A 21,094-nucleotide genomic window follows, 5' to 3' on the forward strand; every position below is an offset into this window, starting at 1 on the left:
GTGAAATGTCACAAAGTGTGTACTTGGACAATGTAAAAGGTGAGGCAATGGTAGTAAATGTAGAACTAGGATTGTATAGTATAGATAGTATAGCTGGATTATTCAATAGGTTTAGAGAAACAAAGGAGATAATAAATTCAATCTGAGCACTCAGGGGGTTATTCAAATATTTTGCTGAAAGGAACAAATTTGCTCTTAATCAAAGCAGCCAATCACCCATTTGCTTTCATTGTCTAACTTGCACTAGACAGATACAAACTATTTCTTGGTTGGTTGCTATGGTGTAGTACAAATTTGCATCAGTGAATAATGCTAGTGAATAACCCTCAATGTATTTGCATTCCCAATGGCTTCAAAGGTAAAAACGCAGTAAGTAGATGACTAAACCTAGCTGAACCTGCCCATATTGTACTTCTGTGTCGCAGTTCCTGTAGCATCTGCCAGAACTGTCAGATGTTCTACTCAGCCCTGGCTTTAATATTTCTCTTTATTACATAGAGTTTATTACATGCACCCATTCCAAAATCCTGTTTTTTATGTCTTACTTAGAGCAAGCTTTATTAACATACAAGTCATTCAAACACATGACATACCATTGTTTTCATTAGTGTGTCTGGAAGCAAAATCTTAATCGTTCATGTATATATTTGCTAATTCTCATTTTATTTCACTGTGTCTTAACAGGTACCTCTAAGGAGTCTCTTTAATGAATTGTTTATGTACCAGCATTTTTATTCATTTTTAATTCACTTTAGCAGCTACTCCACATTAAAGCATGTGCTCCACCAAATTTCACTCTACAGACACAGGATGACAAATAATACTGTTTACAAATAAAAAAAGGATAGCACTACATTGTTTATTTTGCATGTGAAAAAAACAACAAAACAAAATACGTAACCAATAAGTTATAATAATTTTTATTCATGTTAGAAATTCTATCAGTGTTTGAACATTAATATTTAGAGAGTTTGTACAATTTTCATTTTCAATGTTGAAATGTAAACCCTGCTAGATCACAAACATTAACAAACACATTCTGTATGGTAAGAATTATAATGCTCTCACATTGTGGCTAACCCATTCTCTGCTGGAGTGGTTTAGCTACACCCTTTGTATAGGTGTCTTGCTGGCCATCCCACAACTATGAAGGGGCTAAGCAATATTTTGTCCGGTGTAGTTTAAAAGTAAGTGTGCACTGTACCCAAGTTTCATGTCTCACAATGGTATCAATACATATAAACTCTTTAAAAATATACTTCTGTCAAAAAGACTTGATGACTACTATGTACACTACAAAAATAAATTTTCATATAAATAAATTATATGGCATATGTTTATCTTTGTAAATGAAATGACACAAAACTCATTTCTGCCCAAAAATGCAGACAATGAGACCCAGTTTGAATATTTTTCCTTTTAACTCCTTAATCTAAAAAGCTATGAGTCTTTAATGTAAATGTTATATACTCTCTCCTATTTAACATTAGTAAGCACTCTATACAAATAAAAATTCCATTAAAAGTAGCCCATAGCTGTAATATTGTTTTCCAATAGAAATAAAAAATATCCCTGCATTGTTTTGTTATAAACTGGCATGACAAATACTGTAGGAACACATTCTTATTATACAAAAATATAAATATTAAACATAAGAAAAACTTTGCCAGCTACTGTTCTCCCTTTGCCAATGTGACTATAGGAGATATATAAAGTCTATACTGTGCAGAAGGCAGCAGACACACTAACTAGGGAGAGGGGAGATTTGGCAGTGTAACTGTGTATTATGAGGCTTGAGGGGAGGGGAATGAAGGATTTTATTCTAGCATCATTAGCAATAAGAACATGACAGGATAACACAGTGCGGCTCAAAATTTGCATTAGTTAATGAAGAGTTATAAGCACAATCTTTTATCAGTGCGATTCGCCCTTTTATACTATGGCAGGTCAAACAGTGCTGTGTCCGGTCAGGAAGTAACTTACATCATAAATAAACAGCGGTTATTATATATGTTCTGTTATTATGAGTGAGCCATGCACAAGAAACATGACTCAACACAGATGGGCTTTACCAAATATAGCATTTGATTCAACGTTGCCACTCTTATAATCTCTCATAGTGGATGTATGCTGGACACACACTTGGGAATAGTTATGAGAGGGCAGTTAAGTCAGTAATAAGTGAAAAGATCTGAGGATTTCATTGTCATAATTATTGAAAATCTAAAATAACTGCTAGTCATCCTGGAAAGGCCACATGCAAATCATTCTCCCTTTTCTTCCTGCAGCTGCTCCCAAATAGACAGACCAGAAGTACAGTCACCATTCAAGACAAAGCACCAGATATAGGCTATACTGCTCTTCAAAGAAGGTCAGCTAGTAAAGTGAAAATTTAATTTTTGTTATTGGGAAAAGATCACACTGATTAATTTAAAGAAAACATGGTAGATAATAACCACACTTGTTTGACTCTTTGGGGGGTTTTCAATTATGTGTGATGTGCCGCCAAACAACGTGGCCAACATTGTGGATTTTCCTGTGCACCTCTATGGGTTGCGAGGAGAAATCCACAATGTTACATGTCTGCCGGAGTGTCCCGACGACTGTTGCGGAGACACTCTGCGGACAATTTATTTTCCCCCAGCGACTTCACCTTGTTCTTTCCTGCAACTGAACTGTGTAGTCATCACCAGATGGTTGGTTTATGATGTGCATGGGGAGAGAAGGGGCATATATTGTTTACAATACATTATCTGTTGTAGTCTACAGGACATTCAGATGGATGAAAAGTAACCATAGAAAGTTTGAGTATCACTGTGCTATACACGCTCATTAGTGGGATGAAGATTGTTTCTCAGGTTCTGCCACACAGGTTTAACTTATTGTATTAATAATGTGTGGTTACTACACTGCAAGCAAACGGGGTCCATTCTGTTTTTATTGTTAATAGGAGTTATACTGATGGCAGTGACCTGACAGTTGAGGAGGTCTCAGTGTGCTTATGTAACGATAGCTTATAATAATAAGGAAAGGCAGCTATGTTTTCCTTGTTAGGTTTCTTTTTGTACTTTTTTAACAAGTGCCTTAAAGTTTTAAGTATTTCTTCTATGACAAAGCAGCATGCAATGTGATGCACTGCAACCCCACAATGGCACAGGAAGAATGTATACAGTATATCAATGTATAAAAAAAAAAGAAAATAAAACTCAATATTTGAATTAAATTAATAGTATAAAGGTAAACTCTGAGCAAACAACATATCTATGTATGTAAAAGAGGAAGGGAGGTAGATAGGGAAACCATTTACACTTTCAGAGACAAGAAACAAAAAAATAAAATAAAAAATAAAATAAAAAAAGAATATTAGCACCACCATAAGGAGAATGTAATACGAGCCATATAAAAATAACACAAATGTTCTTCTGTCCCCTTTATCACTTGAAGTGCTTTCTATAACAAAATAGGAAAGGCAACATTTGCCACTTCACTCGTTGGTGAATGAAAATTCCTATGATGGCAACCAATCACTGAACCGGAGCGGCACCATGGGAGCTTGCGTTTCAGCAATAGTAAGAGAGCCAAATATTGCCAATTGCCATCTCATTTAACTACACATAAAGGGACATAAATAAAGGACTAAAAAGTCTGCAAATCACTTGTTTGCTAATGAGGAAGCTAGTAAGTGCTTAGGATGGAGAGAAGACTCCCAACACCGCAGGTTTACATAAGCACACCAAGAATATGCAACACAGTGGAACAGACTGTACAGTATCACATGAGACAGGTGCACACACCCAAAACAAGGACAGACTAGAAACATCACCTACGACAAATTCTTCATATCTGCCCATTTGAACGAATAAGAAATACTCACGCATAGCGTGTTTGAAATTCTCAGTAACATACTACCACAGGGTTGTGATATGAACATTAAACATCAAAACAGGAAAAACCTTTACACATATAAAATAACACCTATCACATAAGCAATATTTGCATAGAAATTATACAAGTACATTATACAATATTTAAGCAGCAGAAAAATATGCTGAATCGTATATCTAGATTAATTAAAGTGTGGCACAAATTCTGTACATTAATTAGAGAAGGCAAACAAGCTTTGTCCCATCTGTTAAAGAGTTGAGGAACTCTGCAGTTATACTAACTTTACATTGTTCTTTTGTATATTACATATGTATACACCTTTTAAATATTTATAACAATATTTAACACATTTGTACAATAGATTACAGTAACAATGAACGGTTTGTTCTGATGCAGCATGTCCATTATATTAAACCTCCAGCAGCTTTCAGTAACCAATCTGGAAATTCTGTCCCATCTTTGGCCATCAATGCTTCAGAATGTGTCGACTCTGTAAAACAAAGGAACAGATCAATTTATTACCTTTCTTTGATAAACTATGAATGGCGAGCTTAGAGATTTACAGAAGAACATACACATCTTTTATGAACTTTATTCATACCATCCTGAAATTGGTGTATAGCGTTGTGAAATGATCACCATTTAAAATGTAAAGATTCTATTACTATTACCTTGGAAACTTCCAGTGATAAAGCTTTAATTGTTAGAAAATGTATGGCTCCATTGCAGCATCATTATGTCAACTGCAGCAGATATAAGTGTGGATATAAGCAGAAACCTGCTTGACACTTCAGTCTATATTAAACTATCTATTACAGTACAGGTGCTGCATATTGGGATAATGCTTCAATAGCCTGAGGTGTGCTGTATCTATCTTTAAGCACGTGAGGGACATAACCTTTATTCATTGACCACTGTGATGTCTATTTGAAGCAGACACTGCACAGTGTTCAGATGATAGAAGGTTTCCCTATAAACATTATACATGCATGCAACAAGTCTATATTTCTGCTGAAATACACTGAAGAGATTTATTTTCTATTCCAGTAAAGGCAGCTGTACCAGTGGACATTTATTTCTGATCTGTAGGTAGTAGATGAGGAATAGTTTGCTTAATTCACGTGTGGAAATTCTGTAAACAGCTTACATGAACTATATCTTATCTTATGAAGATATAATCCCTTACACTACTACCAGTTCACTGATATGATGGGACATGTGTAATGTCAAAGACTTATCAAAGAAAATTGAATTGAACTGTAGCACCGTAACGGTTACTCTTTACCACCGAGTATTAACGTTTCTGTTTCAAATGCAATCTTGGCACGGCTGTCAGTGACACAACAGCTTACCTTATTTTGAGACATTTCCTTGTGTCCTTCCTTCACAATCAACATCTTGCAGCTCTATCACTTCTACTTTAGAGTCCCTTCTCCCATAACGCACATTAAAAGGCACATGAGGGTCCTCAAAAGGTCCATTGTCATCTTCGTGATACCCACTGCAGAATGGGTGGCTACCATGAGTATTGTGGCTACACACAGAAGGGTGAACAGCAACAGTAACTGAAGCTGAAGCAGTCACAGTAGTAATAGGCTGGCAGTATGCAGGTCCGGAAGCACCTACTGGAGCAAATGCAGATTTTCTATTGTTCTGTAAGTGGGGTCTGTGTCCTGAGCGGTCTCTGGTACCAAAACCTGCATGCTTCTCAGTAGAAGCTTCAAAAGCATCCTTGCGTGGTCGGTGTGGAGGTGGCCGTGGCCCTTCATTTGATTCCCACTTCTGATTCCTGTTAGGGCACCACTGTTGTTGAGGTCTGGGATCTTCGTTGGGTTGTGTCCTCTGACATGACTGACTATTCCTGGTATCTGGCATGACAACCTGCAGATTAAAAAACAAAAATAACCTCATTAGGAAAAAGTTGTTTAGAAACAAAACATTAAATGTGTTGAATACAATATTAAAAATCTCGTACATTATACACCCCTTCATTCACAGCAATTGTCAATGCCATGAATGCTGCTGCTGAACTCTGAGAGCTATGTATAACACCAACCTCTAATGCTGCAGTGAAACTAAACATGATAGTAGCAAAACAAGATACAAGTTCCAAAAATGGTCCAAACAGTAGAAAAACAGATTTAATGCAGTTAGTAAAAGGTTACATTATGTATGAGTCTATAAACATATTTACTGCTGATAAATAGCTTTTGACACATATATAATTCTGATTAATAGTTTTTGCATATGCAGAGAAAATAATAATGTGGTTGTTTAATGTTCTTGAAAAACAAAAAGAAGGTTTTGTGGTATTATTATAATAATTTTTTGCAAGAATCAGACAAGCTCATTCGAGAAGAGGCATCTTTATCTTCTGTTTCATATCATTGTATATAATCTACTTTTATCATTATAATGCTTCCATAATGTCGATTTGCATCTTTTTGCCACCCCCATCGAAAAGCTGTCATCGCGTCATCATGCCGCTGGGAGAAAATTATTAGATTCACAGAGAATCACATCATTGAGGCCCCCACTCCACCAGTAAAGGATAATAAATAATATATATACCGAACTTACAGAACATCTAGGGAAGACTGGATTTCTTGTGGCCTCTACAATAACTTGATGTTGTGCCATTCCAGAACGTTGGGCTTCGTACTGGTGATATTCCTCACTGATGCCAGATACGGTTGCCTGTGAACTTGATTCAGAGTCTGAAGAATCTGATCCAGTTTGTGTCTGTTGTGTAAACACTGGAAATCTCACAACATTTGGTGGAGGCCCTAAGGATGGTGTGGGCAACCGGTCTCCACCGTTACTTGGTGTCACCTAAAAAAATAATGTCTCTTTTATTTGCAATATGACAAAAAACATCTTTAATACGGCTGTAAAAGCCGTTTGTGGTCAGTTCTGCATCGGCTTGCAATTCTGCGAACACACACTTACTGCAATCAACCTAGGTTAGATTGTCCCTTTCCTCCGCCCTCATCCCTCTTCAGTCACAAGCACGCGCAAGTGCAGATGTGTGCAACTCTGCATAGGTGTATGTACTCATGGTTATTTCTAGTGCATTCACAGAGCAAATTCCCGCAATTTAAACTAAACAAACAGGCGTATGTTCAACCATGCATCAGTCCCAAGGTGCCTAAACAACAACACAATGAAAATAACCTTGTGTAAAACACAATACCAAGGAGTATTATGCTCACCTCAGGGTAAGGTCCAAAGTAAGATAGTAGAACTGGAAGCAGCACTAATCCATTTAGTACCCCAAGGAGAGTTAATATGGCCAAAACTGCAAAGAAATACCTGGAAAGAAAAAATCCAGCAAGTTAAGTGTCACACTAGTTATTTCATCAAATCAGGTAGCATACAGTGAAACTGCATAAAACATGCATTTATATGACCCAAGCCTTAAATAACAGCACACAGCAACACAAAACAACAAGTATTAGTAACATGTATTTTTAATTTACCTTGAATTCTACATTCCATGATTTAGAGTTAGGAGAAAAGAAAATGGTATATTGTTAAGAAAACAGAAGACTTAATAGATTGCTTCTATTCAGGAAAGTGTAACACAAGACTCAGAATTATGGAATGTGAAGTGAATAGAAGGAAAGCACACACACAATACCAGCCTGCTCTGCTCTGCCTATTAGCCAGGGCCCAGAAAATAGTAACAAATGGAGGAAAGGGGAGAATTTTTACAAAAATAGTCTACATGAGGGAAAAGAGCTATGTCTCCCAATGCTAATCCACTGTGAAATGTTTGTGAATCTTACTAGAGCAATACCCAATTAAAAGTCCAGTTGATCAGGTAAGGTTTTTTTTTTCCTTTTTCTGGTCTTTAATGATTCTTTTCCTCCAGGAATTCTGTGAGTTTCATTTTTATTTTTTTTACCACATAGCTTAAATTAAAAATGTTTTGAGCAGAGGGACAAGCATTTTGTAAAAGAAAATGCTTCCCTTTCTATGGTATGCCTCAGCATTGTACGAAGTAAAAGACTCCACAATGGTTGAGCTGCATTGCAGGCTAATCTTTTGTTGATCAATTTAGCATTTCTGAATACTCTTGTTTTGAGTCAGCCAATTCAAACATAAAGGCCAAAGTAATGGGTAAGAGGAGGGAAGAGCACAAGTGGATGTTGTTTCCCACCACTAAGGCTTATGGTCAGGGATTATTCAGAAATACCCTGCTGGACTGTTCCAAAAAACAAAACAAAAAAAATAAGAGTCGTTGAGGCATGGATTTTCCTTCTTTAGCAATAAAATGAGGTGCATGAAAGCTGATAAAATGTAGGTTAATGTAATGAAAATCAAAATAACCATGTGGTCTGCATTAGTCATTTTTTATCTTACAGGTCAGATGTGTATTTAACATTAACAAAAGGAGTTAACCAAGTCTTGGCTCAACTGCAGCTCATGTTTTCCACATACAAATACCCTGGTTCTCTAAACATTTTGGAAAATCTTATCCATTAGCTCAATCAACAAGCCAATGTCCTCCTCAAATGTAAACCAAGCAAAACTTTAGACTGGGATTTGTATCAACAACAGGCCCCAGAAACATTTGCATGTTATCCATCTAGCACTAGAATAAACAATACGATTATATTTCTGTATATTTTGAATATACAATTGCTGCTAATTTACTCCATTTTAGAGAAGTACATTGTTGAGCTAAATTATATGTCCTTCCAGAGGTTTTGGAACAAAATGATGGAACATTTGATCAAGAAAAGAACCAGATTTCAGCTGTATGTTGAGAAGAGAGTGACCCGATGTATCTCTCCCACCTGGTAACAGAGAAAACAATGTCCAGTTCCACCCTCTATGAACAGCAGGGGAAGAAGTTACCTCGTTTATTGGGAAGTACATGCCGAGAAACTTTGAAGTAATGCATACTTGCCTACCTTTGGAAGTTGTATCTGGGAGAGGGGCGTGTCTAGAGAGCGGGAGGGGACAGGGGCACGGAGAATTGCAACATTTTGGCCCGCCCCGTGTCAAATATGCCATTTTGTCGCGGGGGCGGCGCCAAAATGACGCAATTCACCGTGAATCGCTGCATTTTAGCCGCGCAATCGCGGGATGCGGGAGATTTGCCAGCTCTCCAGGGAGTCCGTGAGACCGACCCAAATTTCGGGAGTCTCCCGGAATGTGGCAAGTATGAAGCAATGTCCACACACTGCCATCCATATATAGGTAAGGAGCAGGTAATTTTAATCAAAATACTATTTATTTATTTCTTTTTAAGTTCGGCATAGAATGGCTGTTCAAATCTATTATTTTCCTAATTGTGTTTGGACATGTCCATATGTACTGGGGGATTTTTCCAGCGATCATACCTAGATTGTGTCAAATAACAGCAGAGAATTAAAACAGAAACATATTTATCACACCGTTTTTCAAAGTGGTTGATAAATTGCTGTATTTTATAAAGCCAAGCTATGGAATATTTTGGTACTTCTATGTAATGCTGTATAGGATAGTATGGTTGTCATGTTTTATACATGTACATGGCTTTGCCATTTAATTGTCCATTTCAAGAAGGAAGAATTTCAGATGCCCATCCTCCAAGCTCATTTCTCTTTTCTTGCCACGGCAGTCCACCACAATGAACCAGTGTTACATCCAAGATTAGTCATTTTACAGAGCTCCACAGGTTGTTTGTAATAGAGAGGGATCTATTTCACTGCACTTATCAAATTCCCTTCAAAGAAAACCTCCTCAGAGCTGACAAACTTACATTCTTAATTAAATCCACAAGAACAGCCTCCTTTTAATTCCCTACAGAAACCCCAAGTTCTTAATGCCATCTAGCAAATGTGAATGATAAATCTGCTGCACAGCCATTAGAGCATTGCTCGTGTGGTTACAGTTAACATCTTAAGCAGACTTAAATAGTGAATATCAAAAAAAAATAAAACTAAGAAACATAGTTAAAAATAGTAACTTGTGCTTAGTAGCAAAAATAAAGACTTTAGTGGGTAAATGTATGCTGCAGGTTTCAAAAAGTGGAGATGTTGCCTATAGCAACCAATCAGATTCTAGCTGTCATTTTGTAGAGTGTACTAAATAAATGATAACTAGAATCTGATTGGTTGCTACAGGCTACAGCTCCACTTTTTCAAACCCGCATCTTGATAAATTTACCCCTAGGTGTGTTTATGACATCAAAATATATGCTGAAGCTATAATTTTTTATATTTGCAGGCGAGAAACAAAACTATGCACTACCTGACAATGAAGTCAAACTCGGACCCAGCAAGCATAAGGACCCCCAGAAGGGTAGATACAGCTCCATCCAATACTGGTGCAAACATGTGTTCCAATGCTAGGACCGCCCTCCGGTTCTTGTCACCGATAGCTGTGAGAAACGCCTGTAGGTTAACAGAAAATTGCATTAGCCTCAAAAACTGTAAGTAAGAGAAGAGATTTCATTGGAAGTATCAATGTTTAGACCTGGCATAGCAACTTACAAGACAAGCCCTCTTGATATAACCCATTTCTGTGGAGACAATATATCAGCACACAGGAACTTAGTCCCCATAACAATGAAGTGTGCAAACCATACTATATATACTATACAGTGATCTACTTATATCATATGTTCCACAAGCCAGTAGGACTACGAAAAATGTAATCAAAACACACCACAGATAAAACATTTTCATGGATCAGTTTGTAGGCAAAGATAATTTACATGATATCTCATAGCAACCAAAATGAAGCATTTATGTAGAATCCCCTAATAAAAATATTTTGCTGGAGAGTAAATAGAAATAAAAACACAAAAGAAGATAGATGAAAAGAAAGACAAAATCAGCTGAAATATGGTCTGCACTTACCAAAGCCACATGTACGGTAAACTCAACTCCAATGCCCACAGAGGCTATCAGAATCACCACAGGCACAGCACTCAACTTAATCCCAATGAGTCCCATCATTCCAAACAGCTCCACTGTCATAAGGGCCAGTACCAAAACCTAACAAAAGCAACAACAAAAATCAGACTTCATAGCAGCACAGAAACAGAAAAAAAAATATATTACATTGCAATCTTATATCATGGGTCAATAGTTTTCAGTGTTCAAAAAATTACTAACAGTTCTGCATTCATCCACAAGAGGGACTGTAAATATAACATGACCTTGTTCGCCCTCACATCTATTATAGCATATACAAAACTTTGGGCTAAAAAGTACAAAAAATTAATTGGCAGTATGGAGATTGCCATTTTCAGGACATTTTTTTATGTTAAAGGTTTAGCTTAGGGTTGCTAAAGAAAGAGAAAACAATTCGGTGTCAGATTACAGGGAGGCCTCATGGCTTTTAAGGAACCTGGACAGAATGGTATGGACAAAGCAAGCAGTGAAGCAAGCTTCACTGTTGAAATTTTCTGGAGGAGCAAACAGGGAGAGTTTGAAAAATGTATTCTTCAGTTTTGGTTTTATAATTTCACACTATTCCATGCATTTTTCATGTACCCTAAATTAAAACAAATCTAATAAAAGACAATTATTATGCCTTGAGTAATTCATTCCTGTCAACAGAAATTGCCATTTGCTGCAGAAAGGATTTTTTTTTTTTTTTTACATAAAAAGGTGGGGTGAATACAGAAAAAATGGGGATTTCTCCTCACACTCCTATGAAGGGGGGTGAAGAGAAATGCGCAACATTGCGGTCACAATCATCCTCCACGTTTAATTGAATGCCCCGCATTGAGTGTTTCAAGAGTCATTTACAGTGGAAAACGGCTCCACCACAAAACAGCTTTGGACCTATGTGCCTTGTTTTGTGCAAGTGCGCCTAGATTTCTACCAACAGTTTTACTTCAATGCTGTAAATGGCAAGGAGAGGGCGATTTCTTCCTTCAATTTAGGATGCGGAGGTGTATCCTGAGAGCAGGGGTTCACCCTAAAGAGCACTGAGTACACTGGTGCAGGACCTGTTTCTTTATGGAACCATATTTTGCATAAGATCACTCTGCACATGCCCAGAACTGGAAGAGCTGCCAGTAAAGGTCCCTACCACAGCCTACAATTTCATGGGTGGAACAAGGAGAGAAATTGGTATATGCACGTAGTCAATGTACAGTAAGGGCGTCCCTAGCTTAAGTGCAGGCAGCAAGGACTGATTCAAGCTTTGGGCATCTCTAAGGTACGTGATTTACTGTTGTATCGCTTGCACCAGCTACAGGTCTGGTGTAAGTGCCGACTACTAGTGATGACAGCTGTGTATGCAAGCCAGGACATGTGTTAGCAATAAGGAGCAACTGTAAAAATGCATTTTATATACAGTAGACAATCATAGCATTCTAATAAATGTGTAGGGGTACAAAAAACTTTTTTTCTTTTTAATGTTTTGTCATTGATCATTATATTATTAACATGACATTAATTATTTTTTTTTTGCATTTGGGACTTTATATCCCACATATGTATTGGACGTATCGTGCAGTGTCTATTAGCGCAGAGCGCACCGTGACCTGGATGCAACAACAGACGTATCATCAGATCTGCTCCTAGTCAAATGGGGACATGCGTATGCCCAAAATATGTGTGTGTGTAAGGGGGGGGGGGGTGAAAAAGAAACAATTTACGATCGCATTGCTTTATACAAGATCTCTTTCTACAAAATAGGTGAAGACTAAACACATCCTAAAGTTTGTTCCAATAAGAAGTAGTAATAATAATAATTTGTGGGAAATGTAAAACTTATTTACCTGTCAAACATTTTAAAATGATAAAACATGGTTATTTTCATAATTGAATCTTTCCAAATATTAGATTAATGAGATGCACTTGTTAATAACTTAATGGCCTGGCAACATGGTTAAAGGAGAAACATAGTTTAGGTATAGCCAGAGTTTGTAAACATATATCAGTAGGAGACTAACCTAAATAATTGTGTAAATACCCCACCTTGTGCACTCTAGGCGATATCTTATACTAAGTAAAATATTTTGAGTATTTAAATAAATCAAATGTATATAGGCTAAAAATTGCTTGTATTTAGGGGAATATACGGATTACGTTTTTAAGGTTTACTCTAGCTGTGAGCCCTCCCTTCCCTTACCCTTCCAAGTCGTATAAACATATCATGAATGATGTAACATACTTTATTCCACCAGAGATCCAGACATAAACAAACCTTGCTGGCTGTAGCAAGAGCTATGCCGAAAGGAATTTGACTGCAACAAAGAACCTTATTAACTTACAATGATTCCAGCAGTCCAGGGGTTCAGCAGAAAAAGGGCACACACCAGGAATGTGCAAGCCAGAAGCACACTGATGGACAAGAGCAGCCAGTGGCGGAGCCCAATATATTGTTCCCAGAAGAGGAACGGGTAGCCGTTTGGATAATTTGACACTCCCAGGCTGGTATAACGGTTGCAAATGTCTCTAACTTTCTCTATAGCTTCCACAAAATCTGAAGTTTCTTGTAGGCCATTGAGGTAGAAAGGAAACTGGGCATATTCTATTGGCTCAGCTGCATGAACTGAAGAAAAAATAAACACGAAGATCAATAATGCTAAACATTAAATATATCGTTAAAATAAACTTTTGTACTGCTGGTGAAAACACAAACACAGAAGGACTATGTAAAGCTGTTGACAGTGACTGAGCCAGAGAAATATCTAAGAAGATAAAAAGGTCTTTGTTTTAGGAAATTTAGAACATATGATCATTTAATAGTCTGGGAACGTTGATTCTCCATGCTTCTTTTATCATGTAATGGTAACCCTAGATCTACCACAATAAGGGGGAAAAAATAAGATATATAAATTACAGTCAGTCATACTGCTAGCGTTCAGTTACTGTCGCTGTGTGTTCTAGACCCTGCAGGGTCATTCAGCTGACTTGCTAAACATGATTTGCCCTATTATAATCTCAACTATAAATTTTCATTAAGACAAGGCTTGGCTGGCTGCCACAAGGCTCTAGGGTTCGGATACAGTAAAGTATTTTTTTTCTTAACTTTTTAGCCAATTGCATTTCTAAGTCTGGAATACCTAAAATCTCATTCAATGTCCCTTAGTCAAACAAAAAAAACAAAAAAAAACAGAGGTGTAGCTCTACATAAGATCCACCTACATCTTAACTTATCATAATACTGACTGTATGACAGACATAGTTAATAATCTCAACACATTAATTCCATTTTATACACAATACATTATTTTAGAAAGAAATGAACAATGAAATGTGAGTGAAGGTAAGAATAAGATCAATACAGCTGTATCATCATCATCAATATTTATTTATATAGCGCCAGCAAATTCCGTAGCGCTTTACAATTGGGATATATCTAAAATTCTCTTGCAGCTTCTCCACCTGGTCCATACAACACATACGTAGTTTACCCAACAAACTACAAACATATAGCATATAACAGGATTTAAAAAAAATAAAAATAATGTTCTATGCTTCCATCTGTAAATTTATATTAATTTACAAAGTAAGATTAGGCTGAAATTTAAAAACCTATTAAACATAATATTATGATTAAAAAGACTAATCGTTCAACACTTAGTATCCACATTATTTATTTTTTGCAAAGTGGAAAAAGGCATGATGTTTTTTGTTTAACAGAAAATGTAACAGTAAAATGGCTGTCAAATTAAAATAGACCAGTCTCTGAAAGTGTGGTAGATCTGCACAATGTCATCCAAAAACAGAGCCAGGATGGAGGAAGCCGTTCATAAACAGTTTAAGGCTAGAGGCAAAGTCAACTTACTTGTCCTGGTTTCAGGCATGTAGTCTGCTCTGTCGTGGACCCACTCTGGAGGATGAGGGCGGATATTGGCCTGGGAAGCAGCATAGGCTACAGGGTCATTACTCACCCAGGCCGTTAAGTAGATGTAGAAGGCATTTGGATGAATGATCCCATCTGCATCCACCAAGCGTTGTTTAGTCAACTGCAGAACAGACATAAGTAAAAAGTCGCTACATAAGTGAATTGGAATTAATTCTGACTTACTGCACAAAACCGTAGTACTCCAGAATAGTAATTTGGTTGTGTAAACACATGAAGTATAAGCAAATTATTTTGTATTGTGATGCTGCCCATGGCAGATTCATGTCAAAGAAAAAACTCTAACCCCAAAAATCTTTGAAATACTTTATCCCAGTTTATTCTTTACAGCCTTTGAACATAATTATTCTCAGTTATATAGACATATTATTCTCTTTTCCCTAAAGCTACTCCATAAAGACATGATGCATAGAACATATTTTAACCCACAACTCATTATCCCGAAAGGTAAACAGAAAGAAAGGCGAGTAATGGTTACTACTCGCTGAAAGCACCATACACACGCTGTCACCAAGTGCCTTCTCCTACAATCACTTTGAGGAGCACTGCTACACAGTTTAATGAGGGGAATGATGGTGGGAATTTTCAATTGAATTTCATAGATTATAGGCTTGTTACCACAAATTACACAAGACCTAGATAGATAAAGAGAGCCTAACTTAAGAATTACACAATCATCATCAATAATTTTGGATGTGAAAAATCTGGTTTCAGCCACATAATAATGGAGTTTATATGTTCCATGTTGTTTCATAAAGATACACCAAGGCTTTCAAAAGATAGTCGCCACCACTGCTTAATGCATACTTGCCTACATGTCCTGGGGGCGTGGCTAGACGATCATGTCATTAGGCCATACCCCCTCGACCCTCTATTGCAACAGGGGGGCAATTCCAGGATGATGATGCGATTCGCTGGGAATCGCGTCACTAAGGCCCGTCCCTACCCACATTACTAAAGAAATGATACGGGAGGCTGCCCTGCTCTCTTGGGAATCTGGGAGGAGTCTACCGAACATTCTGGGAGAGTAGGCAAATATGGCTTAATGTTCTCAATGGACCTCATTTAGAGTTAGGAGCAAGAAAAGGAAGTAACTTGCACCTTGGCATAAACACAGTATACTGCGGACAGTGGGGTGGGGGATTTAAACTGTGAGGACAGATTTAGAGTTGAGAGAGGGTGTGTGTCCTAGCTCAATTCTAAATCACAGTGTAAAAATAAAGCTGTCCCGTATTCGTGGGCTACATACAAAAGCAGCCAGTATTTTCCCTGCATGCACAAAAGTAAACACACTTGCACCCCTTGTATTAAAGATGGTTTGTCCAGGAGCACTTTTCCACTTTTTTTTCCTATGCTCCTAACTCCTAAATGAGGCCCAATATGAGTATTAACGTGTCTGAGACAGGGCCTCTCGCTCAGAGAGATCTGGAAACAAGGCTGCTTACTTTAGGTTACTTAATTGTATATGTTCTTCTATGTATTTATACACACACATATTTACAGATATGCTTTATTTCTGATTGTCCACTTTAAGTGATTACGTTTAAAAGTGAGGGATAGAGCCATATGATGTTGATTTGTTTTCTTAAAACAAAAATGATAAACATCTCTGCCTTTTAATTACACTTGAAGTGAACCGAATGGCAATGGATAAACAGTAACCGCATTCCAAAGAAATATGACTCCCCATCTAACAAAAACATTTCTCTTTTCTTTCCCTCTTCCCTTGTAATTACACTAGCTACCCTGTTCCATTCTTAAATCCAAGCCCCTCCTGATGGACCAGCATGTTTAACAAATGTCTACAGCTGGGGGGGTGATGGCAGTTCAGGGAGGGATGATCAGGCTAGAGAAACCTTTTGCAAAAACAAAGCAATGCAAAAAAAAAAAAAGTCCTGGCAAACATCCCCCTGCACGTCTGGGTGCAGTTAACCTGTGCTGTTAACACTGGAGGAAATGCCACCCAGTAAATGAAGGAGAGCAATAAAAAAATAAAACATCTGTATAAATGATCCTATGACTTTCCTTCCCTGACCTGGACATTTACCAAATTGACCATTAATAGTTAATCAGACATGCTGTCTGCTTTCCTTTAACCCTTTCACTACTGATGTCCATCGCCAAACCGCACCACCCCCAGTGTGGCCAAGATGTCAAAGGTAGTCACAGACGGACAGGCACATTTATTCAACCACTATGTTTAAGGCAAATCTACAACATAGAAAAGGAAAAAAAAGAAAAAATCCTGGCAAAAATCCACGGTAAGGTCTTTTGAATGAAATGAGAAACAGTGACAGCAGCACAACTCTCTTATTCTTGCCCCCAATGAATTGAAGTATCTGGAGTTAATTAATCGTCTGGAGATGGAATAACAGCGTGTCTTCAAGATGTGTCTGGCATAATACATCTCTACTGAAGGACCACTCCTAGCGGAGATTTCATCTCAATCATTTGCATCAAATTCCACATTGGACAAGTATGTAATGATTCTAGCAGAAATAATTATGGGTTCATTTTAGTTAGTCTCTATACATTCCATAAAAGTCCTCCTTTAAAAACATTATTTATCCATTCATCAAAAATATGAAAAATAAGAGATGTTTGTTGCAGTAAATGAATGCTGCTATAAGTTTCTCATAAAGGTTTCTATTTAATATTATGCAGTGGTCCCGCTCATTATGAAGCGATACATAATGAAGTACCTCTGCAATTTATTATGCCGGGCTCCTCAGGTAGCCACGGTAAAGACCCCCCTCCCCCATGTAAACAGTTTTATACTGTTCACCGGAAGCCTAGCGCTGTTGGTGAATACAGAAGGTGCAATATGCAAGTGCGGCTAACTGGACCCCATAGCAGAAGGTGGGCTAATGCCATTCTGAGATGGTGCTAGTGGAAATCAATGCTTTTCGCTTCTTGATAAATCCCTAGCATCGCAGTCCCCAAAGAGTTCTATAAGGACTGTGATAACAAGCGAAAATCTGATTAATGCCGAAGAAATCTTTAATATCTGCTGTGTTAACCGCTTCATAAACTGAGTGAAGACCAGCTGTTTTCTCCAGATTTGTGGACTGCAATCAAACTATATTCCAAACATTGCAATCTCACATTACAGTGACTGGTATTCATAATGGCACTGGTTGACAATGTAGCTCTGAACTTACTGAACTAGAAGAAATTAGATAATTTTTAAAAAGTAGAATTACACTATCATTCCTCCCAACAGTTTGGTAGGCGGCCTCGAGACAAGGGGCATGGTTATGGCATAATGGGGCATGGCTTTATCATACTCAGGACATGGCCACACTACGGAAGCATGCCTATTACTTTTGGGAACTGCTCCCATAAAAGAGTTCTCCACAATCTTTTGCAAAATTACAGATCCAGGTGGAAATGCACATGTTAAAAAGGTAAAACATCACATCGGAGTCTGGCCTACTAGTACTTCATCACCTTTCCCTACACACATTTCAACCTTTTTTTCTGATGAAGTACTACTTTCGTGTCTTATTTAGGTATTAATTAAATAATGAAATTAAAAGGGCACTTTCTGACTATCTTTATTACATGCCAATGTTTTTATTAAATTATTTGTTTTTATTTATAAAATATTTCGCAAGGAACAAATACATTGACAGTTACATCTCATCTTCAAGTATGTCCAGGTTACAAACATGCATGTAAATATATGCCATCAATAATAACAAGCCCTTTTACAGATCGGGGAAAGCTAATTTAAATATCTGGGGGTAAATGTATGAACATGCGGGTTCTTCAACACCCGCGTGTTCAGCGCGTTCGGCGATTAAATTTCAAGCGGCGCTGCATTGTAAAGGGAAGTTTCGCTTTACAATGCAGCACCGCTTGAAATTTAATCGCCGAACACTCTGAACACGCGGGTGTTGAAGAACCCGCATGTTCATACATTTACCCCCTGGTCTCAAAATAGAAAAATGGTTTTTGCATGTGCGTGTGCATGAGTGTACCTAGCTTGTATATAGCTAGCAACACCGGTTCCCTTCCAGATCACCCCATCAGAGTATGGAAGCGTCACCTGCGCTGTGGGCCTACATTGTTGTGGCTCAGTAAATGACCTTTATTAAATGAACATATGATTTCTTTAGGTGCCTTGTTATATATGCAAATTAATTAATCTATGATAGATTTAATAAAATACAACACAAAAATACATCTTTTTACAATTTGCAATACTGCACTAATAACAAACAAAATCAGTGATGGGCAACTTGCATTAACTGGAAGTCCGCATTCTTTACAATTTTAAAATAGCAAGAAAGTGAACTAAATGCAAATGTGTGTATTCTTTTAGGTGTTTTTTTTAGATTTTTATAATAAAAAATGCACTTAATAATGACAATAAGGTCAACCTACTATTTCAAATGATCTTTATCCCTGCTTTTTTTTAAGCCGTGATGGTGGAGATCTGGGCATTATAACACCCCCCACACCACCCCCTTCTGGATGTCTGACATTTTCAGTAGTGTAGGGTGTTGTTATCTGGTTGTCACCAGCAAATAACTACTTACATCATTTGAAACAGGGGACTCATCTCTTTCAAATAATGAATTTATTGAAATCAGGATGGGGAAAATCCTACCCTATGCCTGCACATGTTAGGTGTAGGGGTTATTCTCTGGTGACCATGTGTCTGAAGGGTCACATCAATTAAAGAAGGGGATTATGAAGCCCCGCCCCCTCACCGGATTCCACGACAGTAACTAGCTGTGGGGGACTTTTAGATAACTTCTGCAGCTCCAAGGATGAGTGGGAACAGGGCCGGATTAAGGGAATGGAGGCCCCTGGGCTAAGGGGGCCTCCATTCCCCCGTGAGGCAACATGCCCCTCCCCCCCCCCCCGTGATCCGAGCCGCCCCCAATGCACTTACCTCCTTCTCCTGGCATAGCAGTCCTTCCCCGGCGCGCTGTACGCTCTTTACTGAGGAGATCTCGTGAGAGTGAGACTCACGAGATCTCCTCAGTAAGGAGACTACAGCGCGCCGGGGAAGGACCGCAATGAAAGTGCTCAGCAGCATTGATCGCGCCGGGGGCGCCCACGCCCGATCAATACTGCTGCTGAGCACTTTCAAGGGCCCCCTGGATGCCCGAGGCCCCTGGGCTGTAGCCCAGTTAGCCCTGTGGTTAATCCGGCCCTGAGTGGGAATAGGTATATGCGGAGGACAAGTTCCACTCATTCCACTTAGCACTAAAGGAGTTAAAGGCTCTTTATGTTGTAAGACTTCATTGAACCTTTTAATCACTACTCATCCACTACTTTTTTAAAAGTCTGAAAGTCAAAAGTGCCTGTGCACATAAATCATGAAATTGCTCTTTGGATGTGAAACTTTTTATGATAAGTAGGACAAATAGAGACATATGCTGCACCACACATTTTGTTTTTGTGCTCTGAAAATGGTACCCAGTATATACTGTACTTTAGATCAACCGAGAATGTAATATGGTTCCACTCACATGAGTAGAGAATTAACGTTTTCTTCACACATTGACTTGTATGCTAGGTTGAAAATTACATTATTATTTAACAATGCCTTATCAATTATTAATGAAACAGTACTTAATCTCCAATGCATCATTTTTTTACTACTAGCGAAACCCATTACACCATGGATATTGTAGTCTAGCATATACAACAGTCACAGGGGCAATTCAGTTCTTAGCGATGAGCCTTAAAGTGCCTCTGGAACAGTCTGTGAAGACACACTGTGGCAATGTACGGCCTAAAATCTCCATTTTCCTCCCACCTCTATGTAAGCGGAGATTCCTATACCATAGTAACTGGTAGTTTGCGCAGACAGACATTGCAGTGCTGTCTGGTGGCACATCGCTAAGAACTGAATTCCCCCTTCGGGACACTGAAAAAATTGATCAAAAGATGACTGCTATCTTTTCTGAAAGAAAATGTTTATGTTTTTTGTGGTACTTTGTCTTACCTGACTGAGGTTAATAGGTTTATCAGAGTTGCCAGTCTGTATTAATAATTTGTAGGCAAGAACGGCATCATTAGAGCCATTCTTGTAATTGTTATAGGTAATTTTCCCAGTTTCCCATTCAATGTCAAAGGTATCTTGTAGTCCTAATTGGGGAAAAAAGTTAAGTAATTTATCAAACAAAACATCAAAACACACCCCCTGAAAACATGACATCATATGTTTAAAAGGCCAGTAAACAGTTAAGATATATATATATATATATATATATATATATATATATATATATATATATATATATATATATATATATATATATTGCAAAGAACAATGGTACTCCCCTAACACTCCATCTCTCCTTCTCCCTCTCACTATATATATATATATATATATAGTGGTCAAAGTGAAAATTTATAATTGGTG

General features: G+C 37.9%; 1 protein-coding gene across 2 annotated transcripts in view; it reads right to left on the bottom strand.

Moving 5' to 3' along the window:
- Nucleotides 1-845: 845 nt before the first annotated feature.
- The window catches only part of PTCH1 (patched 1), a 73,581-nt gene continuing 53,332 nt past the window's right edge, over nt 846-21,094 (bottom strand). For both annotated transcript variants that reach the window (XM_075211085.1, XM_075211086.1), the window contains 9 exons: nt 20,675-20,817; nt 14,632-14,812; nt 13,112-13,392; nt 10,740-10,877; nt 10,129-10,271; nt 7,098-7,197; nt 6,466-6,717; nt 5,238-5,766; nt 846-4,375 (listed from right to left, as the gene is read on the bottom strand). In XM_075211085.1, coding sequence (XP_075067186.1) covers nt 5,239-5,766; nt 6,466-6,717; nt 7,098-7,197; nt 10,129-10,271; nt 10,740-10,877; nt 13,112-13,392; nt 14,632-14,812; nt 20,675-20,817 — 1,766 coding nt within the window. In that variant the 3' untranslated portion in view covers nt 846-4,375; nt 5,238. The remainder of the gene's footprint in view (nt 4,376-5,237; nt 5,767-6,465; nt 6,718-7,097; nt 7,198-10,128; nt 10,272-10,739; nt 10,878-13,111; nt 13,393-14,631; nt 14,813-20,674; nt 20,818-21,094) is intronic.

This window comes from Mixophyes fleayi, chromosome 1, assembly GCF_038048845.1.
Source record: "Mixophyes fleayi isolate aMixFle1 chromosome 1, aMixFle1.hap1, whole genome shotgun sequence".
Taxonomy (NCBI): Eukaryota; Metazoa; Chordata; class Amphibia; order Anura; family Limnodynastidae; genus Mixophyes; species Mixophyes fleayi.